At 39.2% G+C, this 18,050-nt stretch overlaps 1 protein-coding gene across 2 annotated transcripts in view; it reads left to right on the forward strand.

The window, feature by feature from the left end:
• LOC139141350 (kinesin heavy chain-like) overlaps window positions 1–18,050 on the forward strand; it is a 140,743-nt gene that overhangs the window by 11,791 nt on the left and 110,902 nt on the right. For both annotated transcript variants that reach the window (XM_070710981.1, XM_070710982.1), the window contains exons 2-3: window positions 7,185–7,272; window positions 16,777–16,850. In XM_070710981.1, coding sequence (XP_070567082.1) covers window positions 7,185–7,272; window positions 16,777–16,850 — 162 coding nt within the window. The remainder of the gene's footprint in view (window positions 1–7,184; window positions 7,273–16,776; window positions 16,851–18,050) is intronic.

Below are 18,050 nucleotides of genomic sequence, written 5' to 3' on the forward strand. Positions count from 1 at the left end.
CGAGCGGGACCACTGCTATACTATTTAGGTGACGGGGGTGGGCAGGGTCAAAGGATCAAGAAAGTACTGGGAAAACGTGTCAGTTACCTAACGATACTGTCTCGGGAACTCCAGCGTCCCATTGTTTTGTAATATATAACAAGTGTGCCATGAGCTCCGTTGAATACACTGATATCAAACAGCCATAGCTGTAAACTGGTGCAAAATGGTTTGATCCATGCAGCTAAGCTTGCCTAGGGAGATAGAATGGATATAGCACAGCAGGCGCAGTGTATGTTTACTGACCAAAGTACAGGGCTCGACACAAGGTCAAATCATCCACTAGCCCGAAGGACTAGTAGCAGTTCATTTTTAGTAGTCCTAAATGAAATCTACTAGTCCTGCTCAAGCAAAGCCAAATGTTGCTCTCATGTTGTAAAGATGTGTATATGAACGTTCTCCTATTTTTTGTCGCAAAGGTTTTTAAACCCAATAACTAACTTTCATGCAAGACTAGCGTATTTGCCTACTGCAAAATGTTTAACTTTGAATCATATATAAACCACAAAAATAACCTGAATGAAATGTCCTGTGCAGGAGGAGAGGTCATGAAAATAGCCTATTGCCATCAAGAATAAAATCAGACGTAGGAATGATTTTGTTGGAAAATTCTTCATAGCTCAGGTAGTGCGCCATTAATTTGCAAAGAGCATGTTTGTTCATGGTGGGGACAGATTTGTTTCTCCAGAACTGAAATTCATACAGCCATTCACAAATGTTCCTGTGGAGTGCCTTCATATTTTTGACATATATCACATTTTAAAATTGACCAGCTTTTGGGGAGGACCTCTCATTTGTAATAATGGTTTGTGAAAAATGTTGTTTTTAATAGTAAAAATTTGCATTTTACCATTTCATGTGCTTGTGTTTTTTATGAGTTTTTGCCAGTTACTGGTAATTACAAAATGTGATTAGCACAAAAATAACCAATGACTCCCAGAAGTGATTGGATACAACAGTCTGATACGCCTATTTTCATACATTGTTTTTTCACTACTGTTTTAAGATTCACTTCACTATTATTGCCCCAATAATTTACACTTTTCCACTAAAATGGCAAAACAATAAGTTGCTAGCACCAAGTTATTATCTGTGAGGAATTTCCTCACCTGTACAAGCAGTAGCAACTTGCCATAGCACTGTTTTGGCAAGCTGGATGGCTCTTTTTAAGATCAGCTTCAATCAAGCTAGGGGGTCTTGACTATATATGGAGGTCAGCATGTGGAGGCATTCTAAAGCAGGGTCAAGCTGGCTACGAACTATAGGTGGTGTTGTTTGGGAATGCCCCTGAAGAAATCTTGAGAAAAATCTTCTTTGAAAGGCAAGGATACAGTGTTTTTTGAACGAAATTGTGGGGTTGCTCATGTTTTTAGGCGAAGTGATGAGCTTCAAGCAAACCAAGATACACGACAGGCAGACAATTCCGTTTGATGCTCAGCGTTGAGCCATGTTTCTCGGGGCCATGTTACTGGCATGTACAGTACAATTTGATTCTCCGTAGCAGGTAAACTGTTTCATTTTTAAGTTAGTGATCAATAAAGTTTGCTTCACTGTTTCACTGTCCAATTTGTTTGGGTAAAAGTTAGTTTATTTTTATATAAAATGATCGAGGCTTGGTTCATTCTTATCGAATGAGTGGCCCGGCGTCCCATTAGTTTTGTAGCGATAAACTTTCCTGGACAACTACGGAACTTGAAAATTGCACTAGTCCGCAGGACTACCTCCGAAGACATTTTTACTAGTCCTCTTGAAAATTTACTAGCCTCGGGCTAGTGGGCTAGCGCTTATGTCGAGCCCTGAAAGTACCTTGGTGTTTTCCAAGGGATATTAGAAGATTGCGAGGGAAATTGATAGGGGCTTATCAAACTTGGTCTCCGGTTCACTTTGACGTTCGCTGTAACGCTTCATCTGTTAAGAGTTTTTACCACTGACTATAACAATTTTCATTGCTATGTCGCTGTTTTCACAAGATACTGACCATTTGATCTTGGAAAGTTGAGTTGCTTTTACGTGCAGCCAACGCATGCCGGTGCGGTGACAGACAGTTCACTATGCTACAATGTATGCCATGCCATGCTTTTGATCGGCAGCATACATGTACATGATGTCTTCATTCCAAGTTTACTTTTTATTTCAAGATGTGAGTCAAACAGAAATTTCACCAAATTGCCACTTCTGTATCCAGGGATTGTGTAATCAGTTTGATTTGAAAATATTTCATCAATTAAGAGCGGAAATCGTCTTTTGGCTATGGTTGCATATCAATTTTTTCTGTCCTTTACATACAATCGCCGCTGGTACCGTCAAGGGTGGGATACAATGGTATCAACCGGGACTCGAACCCACAACGCACGGCACCCAATCACCTAGCACAGAGGACAACAGACAAACCACTCGACTAAATCCCCAATCCTAAAAAGATTGGAAATTGTTCAGTTGTTGACACTATTCATACAAATTGAAAGGAGTAATAACTACATGTAGTGACATTGTGAAACAAAGCAGCTACAAATAATCTGTTTTCCTTTCGTGTGATCATACGGAAGTTGACCAGTCGGTGCCATTGTGAACATTTTGCGGCTGAACCTCATAGCATCGCGGGTAACAATGAAAGCGTCGGATAAGATCGAAAGCGTCGCGGTCCCCGACGCTGTTTTGGGCTGGGGAGAACCCTGCTATTGAGTCCCATGTCTTTATTCACTTTCACACATATCAAGGTTGTTGATACATGTACTTAGATTCCACACTTCAACTTATGCTGGAGCAGTAACCAACCAGTTCAAATAACTTTCATTTATATCTAAACAATTTGACTTTTTGACAAACTTCACATTTATGGCAAATAATAAACACTAAGGAGGTATAAAGGACGTCGGTGCCCCCGGACCCCATGTTTATCTTTTACAATTTCTTCAGATGGGTCAGTGGTGTTCTGTTGTTATCACTATTCATACAAATTGAAAGGAGTAATAACTAGTGAAGTTGTAAAACAAAGAAGCTACAAATAATGTGTCTTGCTTTCGTGTGATGAATTATCGAACGGATTTTGACCAGTTGGTGCGCGGTGTCATTGTGAACATTTTGCCTCTGAACCTGAAAGCGACCCTGGTAACATGATAGCGTTGTGGTGAGATCGAAAGCGCCATGGGCATGAACGATAGGGTCACGGGCCGCGACACTTTTTTTGGGCTGCAGAGAACCCTGCTGTAACTCAAGTCCATTGCATGATACCAGTCAGTCTCTCATGCAGAGGTCAATAACAGGTCAAGTTGATCTGTTGTGAAAGTACAGAAAATGTTTCTTTTTTCGACAAAGTAATGACCCCAAAACCCTGAATCCTATTGAGAAATTATTGAAAGAAATACGCCAGAACTGAGGTCAATAGACACTCCACAGGTCAGGTCATGTAAAGCCATCCAGTGAGCCAGTCGCCATCGATATAAGACACAGAAACGACAAAAAATAAACTAACAAAAATAATTTTTCATTTGATTCTCAAAAAAATAGTCTCAATGATACTGTTACAACATTTTTTTTGGTCACAAACGGGTCCTCACGTTTGAGTGGCTCCAGTGACGAAAGCGATCGCTGCCGGTGTACAAGGTTCGGCTATCGTGAAACCCACTCAATATATTGCAATGATACATTGTACTTGTTGCTGTTCAGAGTGTAGATATCGACTCAGCATGATTCATTGATCTGTGTTTCCTCTGCCGCTTGTTTTTTTCGCATTCAGAAGAAAATCCAGTGTTTACGAAAATATTCTAGTTAGTATTCGTACATTTTGCGAAGATATTTGACCATTAATCACTATGAAAAAACGTTCAAAGGGAAATGTAAAGATTGTTTTTACGCCAAACCTTTTATTTTGCAGAGTTGGTAACGCGAACCTGGCCCGGAAACTCCATGGTTTTACACGCAATAGAATACAACTAAGTCCCACTACTAAAATGATATCGTCCAAAATCTTCAACCAATCAATGATTCTGTATCAACTATAGTTAAGTCTCTGCGCTCATAATGCACAGGTTTTGATCTTGGGAACACATTTGTCATGAAAGCCGTCTTTTAATTGGACAATACATTTGAAAGATGGACACACAGCAGACGGCGCATGGCAATTATTCAGATACGGAGCGGTCGATACTGCTTGCGATGCACGATGACTAAACTAGTAAGAGGTCTGATAACTGAAACTTTAATAAGGCATTACCGGTGGTAACCTTTATCAGACATAGAAAGACATCGTGTAGCTTCGGCTGCCAAGAGCCACAAATTGCAAAATTGCTGGAGACTTTGCAAAAAAGAGCATGATTACCGTTTTGCACTACGTGAGCTCGGCAAGATGAAGTTGTCCCTGTGCAGCAGATTTGAACGTCATAGAGAGCTACCTATGTTTGAAATCGAAGTTGGAAAATAATTTTAAAGATGGTCATACCAGTTCCGTAACTCAAATCTCATTCAGTAATATGATTTGAATATTGACGGCACGCTGTTTAGATACACTCAGTATGAAAGTTTTCAGACAGGGTAGTGAATTTCGCCCAAAAGCGGTTTAAGAAATGACAAGCAGTATGAAATCTTATTACCACACCCTTCAAAATTTTATTGTGTTTATCCTAAAACTTAACAGGACGAAAATGGTATTAGGGGGTCAAAGTTGCCAAATTGTTGACCCAATGTTGAGTGCATAGTAATCGGACTGCTATCGTAGTAATTGGACGGACGTCGTCTTTGGAACGTGATTATAGGGGCTAAATATTGATATTTTGAAACTTCAAATCCCCGATTTTCAATTTCGATGTGTTTAGAAAACTGTGTGTAAAAATTTCGTGATAAATTAGTTATGTTCAATCCATGGATGACGCAACTATATTTTGATATAGTTTGTATATTTAGCATGTGTATGGTGCTTACATATCGGACATGGGCTGTCTCTGTGTGTTGCTTTCGACACCTTGTATCGTACGGTGTGTTAACTTTGCCAAGTTTGTAGCCCGATATAGCTTCTACCGAAAAAATAACTATTCACAACGGGACAGCAGCGTCACCTGACTTAATATGCAGACACATGACTTGTAAAACCCTATCAATACAGAGCGAAGTGAGTACAACGAACAGTGCGCCATGTCATCAAATGTCCGAAAGTGAAGGTCGTCCGAAAACTGTCACACTGAGTGTATATTCGGGGGTCTAGTTTAAAGGCGGAGCCTCCCTTTAAAAGACGCCAAGGTATGGCGGCGTTCATTGTGTAAGTGAACACCAAACAGGCAACATGCGGGCACACGCTCCAGAAAATGGCACTTTTTAGTTTTCCCTGGCCGCAAAAACGCAGACAGACTGCCAAGCGGTCAGCGTGAAGTTGCTGCCGATCAAACTCTATGGTTATATTCAAAGTCTAAGGCGACTGGAAGACAATTTTTTAGGAAATTCAACATTTGTGGTGGGGAATCAATGACCGTTGGCGATTTGAACCGACCGTTAATCAAAAGCTTGCATAAACTCTGTTTGCAGGATTAGCAAAATGTGACAAAAGGTTGAGATCAGTTTGTGTAATCAATGTTATTGAAATCAAACACCGTACTGGCCAAGTGCTTGACTGGGAGGAGAACTCCACTAATGCGAGAACCTGGGATTGAAAAGTGCGGTGTTAACTTCGAAAATCATTTACAGTGTAATTTGTTTTTGGATTGAGTGTTGGTAATGTACAGTATTTATCTTTTATTCGATCTAACTTATCTATATTGACATCCCCATTTATTTTGTTCTGCAAATCAAACCATCATTATTGATTGGTTTACATTTGTGTCTTTTTATTTTATATGAATTATCGTCTTTTTGATGCATCTCTTGTACAATCATTGACAGTCTCGCTTCTCCATGGTCCGTCCACCCAGCACAGCACTTTGTACTATGGTGCAACATACGTCAACATGTACGACCCAATTTACATAAATATCAAAGCTCACAAAAATCCCCTAATATGATATAAAAAGCACGTCACTGTATCATTTTTGTAAGCAACTGAGGGTGAGAAACAAGTTTAATTTTTTTTGCCATAATACCTGATATTTTATTTATTTATGTATTTATTATATGACTGGACAACATCGCTGCACAGAACAAAATATTGAAAAATGCAGGTCTACTTTGTTACTTTCACTGTCTTACATTTCAGTATTTTCACTGGAAATAAAGGTATCTGACTTCAAACTTATGAACGTACTAGTATTATTTGTTTCAATTGACTGTATCAATTATGATCTATTCAAGAAATACAGTGAAATTTAGAGTGTACTGGGATGGCCTAATTATTGAGGGAAAAAGTCTACGGTAATTATTGCATGAGCAAATTTTTCTCAAAATGAGAATTTTTTTAACACACCATTCTCATTTTTGAGAACATAACCTGCTGACCCAGAGGAAACCCAGCTGATATTATGCCGTTTATATTTTGTCTGCGTGTCAGTATTTCATCAGATGTCTATACTTTTTGGCAGCATTTTAAGAGTGTCACTTCGAAGTGTTTATCAAGAAGGCAAGGCAAATAGCGGCCATTGCCTTACGAGATAGACATGAGACTGCCGCAGAGCTGTGTAGCATGCAGATGTATTCACTTCACACCTCTCAAGTTCATTTTACATTAGCTAAAACACACTCCCATTGACGCACACTTTTTATTCACGAGAAATTGATGAGGATAATGTACATGTTTGCGACAAACGTCGTGTGCAAAAGCTATTGTTTCATTCTGTCAATCAAGGATGTTGGGAAAGATCGCAAGCGTCACAGAAGTTTTGCAAGAGTCTGGTGATCAAGGCAAGGGTCACGTTGCTGTGTGCTTGAAGGGCCTGGGACGAACATTATTCTAATTGCTTTTAACCTGGTATACATGTACCTGTAGGCAACCTTAATTGAGTATCTTCAAATTGTGGTGAAATTTTCATATTTGTAGTTTTGGGGCAATTTTTGTCATTTTTGGTCAAAAAATCATTTTCTTTGAAATCGCACATCCGATTGCTTTGAAACTTGGCACGCATGTTCCAAGGGGTAAATATAGTTATATTCACTCTGGCCTCCATATCAAATCAAATATGAGCCAAGTGTCATTGATGCTATGTTTCTTTCTTTCTTCACAATTTCAGGGTAAAGTATGGATGTTTGACAAAGTGTTCAAACCAAACACCACACAAGAGCAAGTCTATAACTCCTGTGCCAAAATGATTGTTAAAGGTGAGGTTGATTATGTTGTGACTATAGCAATTATCAACATCATGGCATGCCTTATTTAGAATATTCAAGTTTGTGTTGTGTTGTGTTTTGAAAGGAGATATTTAAAATTCAAAGGGTATTCACTCCAATAGAGAGATTAAAGGTTATTTTGAGTTATTCAGATATTGATATATTACTGTATTCATCCAATTGTAAGACCCTGCTCAAGTGTAGGATCATTGTGGAGTACAGTGTCGGCCATATAATGAGTGATAAAAGACACACCCACTTTTCACCCTCAGTCCAAAGACTGGTTTTCTTCATTTAAAACAGAATAGATTGCCAGTTCATTGCATATCCTTGTAAGGCTATATGTTATCCATTGTCAAAGACGTACTTAGAAACTTGTTTGTAAACTATGAGTTTTATCTCTTGTTTTAATGTATTAAACATCAAACATATGAAAGGTCTTATGAAGAGTAGAAATAAAATTGCTAAAAAGGTGATTTTCACTAGTTAAATAATGCATGGAAAGGCACAAGCAAAACAATTACAGCAGAAAAATTGTTTGAGTGTGTATTTAATCAAAAAGTGCATTTAACCGAAGTTCAGTCACATTTCCCAGTGAAAAAATCAAACCCGGATGTGTGACGTCAGTTCAAGAGCTGCCTCTCTGTGCTTGCCTGGAACACAATGGCGACTTCTGTCGAGTACCACGACAGTGTTTATTCGTCCTCTGAGGATGAACAAAAGTTAGCAGATGAGGAAGAAGAAGTAGTAGTCACGTACAGTCCAGCTTAAAACTCACTTTCCGATTCGCTACCGCAGCGTTAACGCAGCGCCGACGCAGGGTTAACGCCGCGTTCTGAAAGGTGTGAATTGGTCGCCAACGCAAAGTAACGCATTGTGGCGCACAGTGGCGCAGAACGGACCTCATTAGTCTAACCCACTGCCCGCACTGAACAAAATGTGCCCGCACAAAGCGGGTATTGAACTCAAAAATGTGCGCTTAGAGGCAGTTGTCGGTGACAACATTGCTACACTAGCCTAGCTGAAATAGCGGCGGCTGGGAGTAAATTAATAATCTTGAGTCCTGAACCAGCTCCAAACTTTCTTTGTCTGCCTAAGGCAACTCTAAAATCTTAGTCGTAAACAGGTCACAGTAAGATATCATCACATGTGTACAGTATGCGTAGAGCTCCGAAGAAATCTACCTCAAACTCTGCTGGACCTCGACACTAGACCTTTCACGGATCGTGGTCTAAGGTTGGAACACGGACGTGTAGACCGTGGTTGGACGTGCTTTGTGAAAAATTGCAACAAGTGAACATTATTGCGGCCATTTACAAAAAATAAAGTTCATGACACAGTATTAGTAATATCACAGGCACAGACCACATTGTTATGCAATATGCCAGGGGAATTTTCTGAATGAATTCGTCTGTCATTTGCCGTAGAGTAGACATCTTACATGAGCTAAAGGATGATGGCGAAACCTGATACATAGAAGCACCAGATTGTAAACTATTGTATATTAGGGAGGGTGAAGAATAACAAGTTTGAATTGTTGCCCGGTCAATTTGTTGTATTTAAAACAACGCATCCTTTTTACACAGGTACAAGGAAACGAGAGCGACCAGGAAGTAACAACTGGCATCGAAATAAAATTTGTTTTTGAAATCAACAGCTTGTATTTTGTCCTGAACTTTTTACGATTACACGAACGACTTTGCTCTGGATCCGACTGTCTATAGTAGACACTGCAGCTGAATATCGAGTCACTGTCATACTGAAGTAAAGTCAGCGGTGATGTCGTAGGAAAATGCAAGTGTTTTCATTGGCTTACTGATTTTTCGTGCTAATTCTGCCGTGTTTGTCACAAAAAAAATCGGACTGAAGTTTCGAAGGTAGCCGAATCGGCGAACCATTTTGCTGAGATGCCAAGTCCGAGTTTTGTAGAGGGACCGTGGTCCATGGATGTACAAAAATACATCCGCCGTCTGTCCGGTGCGTGTCCGTTTTCAAAAATATCTGAGCCATCACACATGCACTGTGTTTAAAGAGGGTCAGTAGTACACTCTACGACTAAAGTGGGCACTGAGATGCCAGAATGTGAAACGAGAAAACCCAGTTTCAAAATGACCTATAAGTCGCGAAAGTATCCAGACTGCAAACTGCATGCCCTGTCCGATCGGGCATTTCCAAGCAAATATGGCTACCGCTAAGCCCGAATCTGCCTCTGTCGTCATCGTGTAAAATACAATTCTGGGTTTCAGTAAATTAAAGCAGGCGGCTTTATCCGACCGGGAAAATATGACGACAGAAGTTCCAAACATTTATACAGGTCCTGTATTGTATTACGATGTACCGTCCCTCCACAGTTTGTAGAAAGTTAAAAGCATAACATTTTTTTTGAAAGTTATATCGATGCGATACATACTAAAGAACTAAATCTGAGACTCGTTCTGTCAGTTTTGGGCTGCTGGTCTTCACAGCAACTTGCGTCTATCGGCTTTAAGAAACGTTAAAAATTTTCGGGGTAGACTCCAGTCGATAGTGTCTCCTGCGTGAATGTCCGTGGACCAGAACTGCGACCTTTGTTTCATGACGAGTCAAACATACATTGAAATGTAAATGTACCAAAATTTTCAAATTGACGTAACTTGACTGAACTAATTTCGTGATCAACATGTATTTGACGTTCAGAAATGACAGATAAAAAACGTGAATAATTCCATTTTGTCGAATTGAAAGCCCTCTGTGGGACCGTGGTCCGACAAAGTCCCATGGGAGCATAATGCTTCGAGGAATTCGCCTGCTGTTCTTGGAAAGTGCTGGTTTCCATAGCGACCATGCGACGTATAGACCATTGACTGTTGACCGATGCGGTCTTGTTCAATAAAACATTTTACATGCCGAACTTTCACTTTGAACCAAAGATTCGAGTCATATAAAATGATGGAAATAGCAAAAAATACCTCAAAAGTTGTCATTGTCGGTGTAAAAACGCACCATACATTTTCCCATACATATCAAGGCTATATACTGTCAACGTTATTCAATTCTGCAAACTCAAAGACGACGAACATGTACTTCGATAAATCGCGAAAGCCGTGGAGAATGTGACATAAACAATACATTTCCAGAAGTTCTCCAAATGGTGAAAATTGGTGTCATACATCTCCGCGTTAGCGTCCACCCAAAACTTTTTATTGAAGTTTTAATTAGGTGTTATACTCAGACAATCGCCGGTTCAGATTTTTTAATTTTTAGGGGGTGGAAATAAAAACATAATTTTTGAAATCCTTGTGTGAGTCATTTATTCCAAACTTTTACTCGTAATTCCTTCTTCAAATTTGGCGGCCCTTATGTGGACATTAACTTTATTTTCTTTTAGTTTTTGAATAGTCAAATGCTGCGTCAAACAACAATTTAATCGCAAGTATTTTTAAATCGTACCGACTGTAACACGAATCTCAGAAAGTTAGAGAATTTTTTGGTGCTGATGCATCCGTGGATCAAGGCTGATACCAGCATGCGTTATTATCAAAAAACATCCAATGCCGGTACGTTAGTGTTTCTACAAGTAGTGATTATACGTCTGCTTTACTTCAACACTAAAATGTCGCTTTCTTTGACACGTTGATGCGAGAAGCGACATCGTTCTTTCGTTACGACTACCCATTGCACTGAAGTTATGACTGAAGTTGGCAGTGGGGAAAGTGCCGCCAATGTTAACAGTACCCTGTTTTAGCGTGGTTGAGTTCATCTAAACAATAACCCAGTTGCAGATTCGAAACGTTAAGTTCATGGATTTATGATTCCTTCAAAAAATTACGGAATTAGTTTTGTAAAAAGTTATTTTTATTCCTTTAAAAGTGTTTCCGAACTTGATAGTATACACCAGCAATGTGATCGCAATTATTTAAACAATCATGCTGACGCGAATCTTTACTGTAAATTGTTGCATACTTCGATGACCTTTGTGACCCATCGCCTGATCATGCTGATTGGTGCGTAGACGCTATTGAATAGGCCGAGGACAATGTCTACTCTGGGTGGCGATTTCAATCGACCCATCGCCTGATCATGCTGATTGGTGCGTAGACGCTATTGAATAGGCCGAGGACAATGTGTACTCTGGGTGGCGATTTCAATCCACGTCAAGTCTTCAAGGTCATCTGGACGACAGTGTAGCAAAATTTGACGTGTTTCCCGGGCAACTCTTCTCGTTTCGGCCCCAAGCTTTTGTTCACAATGTAACCAGGAAAGTTCGTTCTTCTGGTACCTCAATGTGTACACTATACTAATTCGATGTGGAGGGAATGTCGTCGCCCGAACGACTGTCACAAAATAAAACGACACTGAAGACCCGTGGTGACGTAATAGACTTCACTGTGATATACTAATAATGTTCAGAGTAGGAGTACGATTCAGAACACACTGCACCGCGCATATTTTACCGAGTTTGATTTGATCAACGGAAAATACGACATGAAAAAGACATTTTTTTCTGCAGCAAATAGTTTAGGGTTGGGAATAACATTTGAAATTCAGTTCATCAGGTGTCGACTCGAACGGAAAATACTATCAGAAACTGGCACAATGTTTTAGTTTTCGTCACTAATAAAAAGTTGGGGTTGGAACAGTTTTTGAATATCGGACTATTTTGGCATGGTAATGTCTTTGGCATTACATTGAAAATTAAAACAAACTGAAAGGTAAAAAAAAGAATTCTGTGAACTTCATACTTCAAATAAGCTAACGGTTTGTAAGGTGGATGAATCAATCACGCTGCCCTGAGAACGAAGTGTTGCTGGCTCCTCCGATGCAACCGTACTTTAATTGTCGTCGTAATGAAAGAACGACACGATTTCAGAAGACAGATGCACAAGTCTGGCACTGAAATTCACGAACCTCTTTTCTGTACAAAAACTCGAAAGTAGAATTTTCTTTAGAATAACATAATCTGTCATCGGCCTTGGGCATGGATTTACAATCAGCATCGCGTATATTACGTGAAGTAAAAAATAAATTGTTTTCATAAGTCTCCGAGGTTCGTGTCAGTTTGATGATAAAATACTTTCGATCTAATAACACAAATTTCGGCAATGAAACACACCTTGTAGAAACAAAAACGATTTGATAAAGTAATTTTCGTAATCCAACAAATATGGAAAGAAGTAAATGCGCGAAATGGTTTTGAATTATATAATGACTCTGACACAATGATTTCCAAAAATTTCTTTATTCCCCTCCCCTTTAAAAAATATATGAAAAAAATCTGAATGGCAGTTTTTCAGAATATTATTACAGTCGCGATAAGTTTACACACACCAAACTTCCAATTCACTTAGGTATACCGCTGGTGATGTTGTTGTATTCTTACACATCTGATATCACATTCCCCCCGTGAAGCCGTCGTTTTATGGAGGAAGTGAACGTCGTCATGGGGAGTCTACGAGATAAGCTCAAGGGCTCATTCATTTTGGCCCAAGGGGTTGGTAACGGTCTGTGGGTTGGTGAAATAAAATGTGAATGGTACAACTACACTCTCATTTGTCTCACGTGTCATTTATTTAGAATAATATATATTTTCAACTGATTTCATTTTCACATGCGGATTTTTCATCGGTGCTAGCCTTCCTCAAAAATGTCCACATAGAATGATTCCCTTTATGAAAATGGTATCAACTGCAATCACTCAAGCGCGCGAATATTGACCTGTAATGTTTCACTAAGTACACGCGCGCACTCTGTGCACTGACCAAGCGACATGTACCGATTTCAATTGAAGTACTGCGGGACGAAAATACATCACATTTATGGTGACGGCATTGAAACGTATTTCCAACTTGTATGTCTGAAGGAGAATATCTCAAGTTTGAAAACGGCTGAATTTCAAATTCAGTATCGGAATGACGAAGGAGACACTATAAAGTTATCCAACAGTGAACTCGATGTCAATGATTTGTATCGTTGCTCAGAAACTCTTCCGAACGCGGAGTACAAGCAGGTAAAATTAGAGGTCGTAGAAGATTTCTCTCATCAAGTATGCGGCAAGCGACTCTCTTCGAAATGACGTGAGTTGGAAGAATATTCGTTCGCTTTATTCCGGCTTCGTCGAAAAGTGTACTTGCAGTGGATCAAGGCTTGTGACCATGTCGATGTATCGAACCACAGTTACGAGTGTAGTGATACATAGCGGCCGCCGCGTAGTATGCATAGAATAATAGGCCTATTATTCTATGCATACTACGCGGCGGCCGCTATGTATCACTACACTCGTAACTGTGTATCGAACGACACGTTCTATGTTTTGCTCTGTAACTGGTTCTGCAGGTACCTGCGATATCCTCTTGTAACTATAGTTCAAATCTCGTTTAAAGATGTCGTATATAGTTCTGTGGGCAGGGCAAGGAATCGATGTCACTATTTAATAAAAGCTCCGCGCGAACTTCGCTGGCTGTCATCGATGGCTTCCTTGTTTTCAGATACTCGACATACTCGACAACATCTGCGGAGCATTACACTCACAGTGTCAGTTTTCGGACAGGGTAGTGAATTTCGCCCAAAGCCGTTTCATAAATGACGAGCACTACGAAATCTTATTATCATACCTTTCGAAACTTTATTGTGTTTATCCGCAAACTGCTAACACCGACAGAAGTGGCATTTAGGGGGTCAAAGTTGCCAAACTTTTTACCCATGTCGAGTGCGTAGTAATTGGACTGCTATTGCAATAATCGGACGTCGTATTTGGAATATAATTATAGGGGCTAAATACTGATATTTTTAAACTTCGAACCCCGATTTTCAATTTCGTTGTGTTTAGAAAACTGTGTGGAAATATTTCGTGATAATTAGTTACGTTTAATCCATGGACGACGCAAATGTATTTCGACGTGTATAGCGCTTACGGACATGGGCTGTTTCTGTGTGTTGCGTTCGACATCTTGTATCGTACGGTGTGGCTAACTTCGCCAAGTTTGTAGCGCCCGAAATAGCTTCTACCGAAAAAAAAAACTATCCAAAACGGGACAGTAGCGTCATCTGACTTAATATGCGGTAGCATGCCTTGTAAAACGCCATCAATATGGAGCGAAGTGATTATAACGAACAGCATGTCCGAAAACTGAGGTCGTCCGAAAATCACACTGGGTGTACTGTGTGGGCGTCTACTTGCTCTAGCCGTTACAGTAAGACCGGTTTTCTTGAATCGCCTCAAAATAGTTGCCACTGTTGATGCCGATATATTTTTGTCCTGAGCAACAGATCTTATAGAGTGTCCATTCAGCCAAAGCTGAATTATTTCAGACCGCACTGTCGGTCGAACCCTTCGCTTCGACGACATGTTCGGTGGAGATAGTTTTTGCGCGGGACAGACAACGTAGTGGTTGATACCATTTTATTAGGGTTGGGAGGAATGATCGGTAGTAAGTTCACATGTATATTTTTTAAGGCCATAGGCCTACTGGTGATAAAAGACGAAAAGCGAGAGAAACAAAAAATAAAGCAGTGACACTCGGTAAATGATACAAACAGTAAGAAAATGAACAAGAGTCATTGATTTAATAAAATTTTATTTTTGTGTCCTCATTCAATAAAGTGGAATATTCCGTCCCATCTGTACAGCCGCCACTTTTATGGCTAGGCTCAGCTCCCGGTGGAATTCCAGAAGCGTAAACAGCATGTGTAATTCTACCTGATTACTTGGGTGATTACATGGGAATGTAACAACATCACCAGCGGTATACCTAAATACATTGGAAGTTCGGTGTGTGTAAACTTATCGCGACAGTAATAATGTTATTAAAAAACTTTTTAGAAAGTCTTCAGTGGACGATAACGACATCAATATATTCGGAGGACCGCTGGTAGAAGTAATGTCAATGACACTTTTGTACTGATGTTTTGCTACGTACCAAAATAATTATACAAGAGGGTTTGCGGAAATAAATAACACTGAAGAAAAAATCACATGACATGGTAAAAGAAAACGTTCGCTGTTTTGAACAACGACAATGGCAAATATTGAAGTAATTTGTTGCAATTTTCAACCTTTGTACATGACTTTACGTCCATGCTTTAAAGTCGAGCACGTGAAGTTAAAATCGGCATGCAAAATTATTAAAGTTTACATGCTTCTGAGATATACCCCCTTTAGAGCATGCAATGTTTCCCACTGTTTATGCTCAGAATTCGATTTCATCCAGTTTTTCACCAACTACAACACTTTATTTCGAGTTGGAAAATCCCATGTGCCACTAGCTATTGTGTCAACCATTTAATCATGAATATTCTGGGTAGGCCACCGGCCATTGTTGTGCGTTAGCGCGCGTTAGCTTCTTTTGTTTGACTTAACAATAGGCGCTAGCGCAGCGTCATAGAGCTCGCTAACGCTGCGTTAGCTCTGCGTTAGCCTTGCGTTAACGAGGTCGGAAAGTGAGTTCTGTGCTGGACTGTATGATGGTCCCTACATGTATGAACCAGATGCAGTCCAAAATCCCCAATACATTGCACCACAACGACCCGATCTACTATGGCAGCTTGGCCCAACAAGACTACCAGAATGTAGCTGCAATAATTGCAGTCCACGGGCCGTGCGCCGGCTTTTACTGATGTGTTGGCTGTGCAGTGCTAGCCTGTATACACACAATTGTGCAATACCTTTGCCAAAGATTGGCCCAATGTTAAATGAAGCTTCGAGTCAAGGCTTCGCACAAGGGTTTCAGGCAAAGGGTCAATCCAAATTGTGACAGTTTAGAGATAAATGAAATTGACAAGTTGACGAATATTTTCTTGACTGCGTCAAATATACGGTAACTCTCACTTGAAAAAATCCTGGTGCAACTCACCAGCATGCTTTAGACAAGTTTACGTTGCGTTTTTGCATGACCTCTGGTGCATACAATTTACATACATGCATAACAGTCACATTTTGGATGTGTCATAGAAGCATCTGAAACGAGTCCGTGACTGAGTATTGTCATGAAAAAGTCACGTCGAAAACGCGTCTTTCTGAACAGAAGTTTTGCTGCGTACTGTAGGTTGTGCATTTCACATGTACTCAGGTCAGTAAGGAAGTGTGTCATTACTATTTCTGGATTGTTATTTCTTATTTGTGCATCATTTAACTTCTTTCCACATTGGACTATCTTTAGGCAGTTTACTGTTACTTAAAATGTTTCTGATTGATCATTTGTATAGTTAGTCATTCTTAGGGTTCTTGGGGTCCATACCCCACCTCATGTCGCGCTGCATCATCAACTGTTTGTTAACAACTCCATGCCAACAACCAATTACCTGACTTGGCCACACACTGGAGAAGCTAGTACAGCGTCATTGATGGTATTTATTTATCATTTTATTTGTCAAAATAAACAAGCAATAAAAATTTCAGTCTTACTCTTCACAAGACCTTTAATTTCTCAATGAGAATATTTAACATTGTGCAGGTGGTGATATTTTATATTTGTGTTCATATGATCATATCACCTACTGATATTTTTTTTATAATTACAGATGTTCTGGAAGGTTATAACGGCACTATATTTGCGTATGGACAAACATCTAGTGGTAAAACACATACCATGGAGGTGAGATGATTGCCAGAATTGTGACATCAAGAACAAAATTTACCACAAATTTTAACACAAAATTTCTTTCTTTATTAACTTTATTCTTTTTGTTCAATGCGTGAGATGTTTCCACTGTAGTTAACTAGACAGGAAAATATTCAAGTCAAGATTATCTATTGCTTAAGTTGCAATTTATGATCTCACAAGCTGTCCAAAATGTGAGAACATGAAAGGTCAAGGTACAGACTGTTTATCAGATTTTATATCTCAATACAAATGAAGTGACCTGGTAAAAGTTTCAAAGGAAAACGAAGGACCAACAAGGAAATAATCAAATCGTTGTGTAACAGTTTATTGCGGGGTTTCGCTTGACAACAAAAGACATTTTTATCTCCGCTGTCAGCTACGCGGAGCTTATCAAATAGGTTGATTTTCTGTAGTCGTCCGTCATCCGTCAACAATTGCCTTCTCCTCTGAAACCACATGTCCAATTGCTTTGAAATTTTATATGCAGTTCACTTGGGGTGACCTTGTTCAAATCGTGGTGAAATTTGCATATTTGTATTTTTGGGGTATTTTTTGTTGTTTTTGGTAAAAAAATCTTCTTCTCTGAAACCGCTAGTCCCATTGCTTTAAAATTTTATATGCAGTTTATTGAAGGTGACTTCAGTTAGATTTTTCAAATCGTGGTGAAATTTGCATATTTGTATTTTTAAGACAATTTTTGTCATTTTTGGTAAAAAAATCTTTAAAAATCTCCTTCAAAACTAACAGTCAGATAGCTTTGATATTTGGTACATAGGTCCCTAGGGATGATTTATTTCAGATTTGTTAAAATTGTACAGAAATATGCAAATTTGCAATTTTGAAGCAATTTTTGCCATTTTTGGTCAAAAAATGTATTTCTCAAAAGTACTGGTCTGATAGCTTTGCAATTTGGTATTCAGGTTTCTATAAATGAACAAAGTAATATATATTGAATTTCTGATGAAATCTGCAATTTTGAATTTTTCGGGCAATTTTTGCCATTTTTAGCAAAAAAATGGATTTTTCAAAAAGTACTGGTGTGATAGCTTTGAAATTTTGTATACAGGTTTCTATAGATTAACTAAATAATATTTATTGAAATAATGATGAAATCTGCAATTTTGTAGTTTTAGGGCAATTTTTGCCATTTTTGGTCAAAAAAATTTGTTTCTCAAAAACTGCAAGTTGATA

Source organism: Ptychodera flava, chromosome 9 (assembly GCF_041260155.1).
Source record: "Ptychodera flava strain L36383 chromosome 9, AS_Pfla_20210202, whole genome shotgun sequence".
Lineage (NCBI taxonomy): Eukaryota > Metazoa > Hemichordata > Enteropneusta > Ptychoderidae > Ptychodera > Ptychodera flava.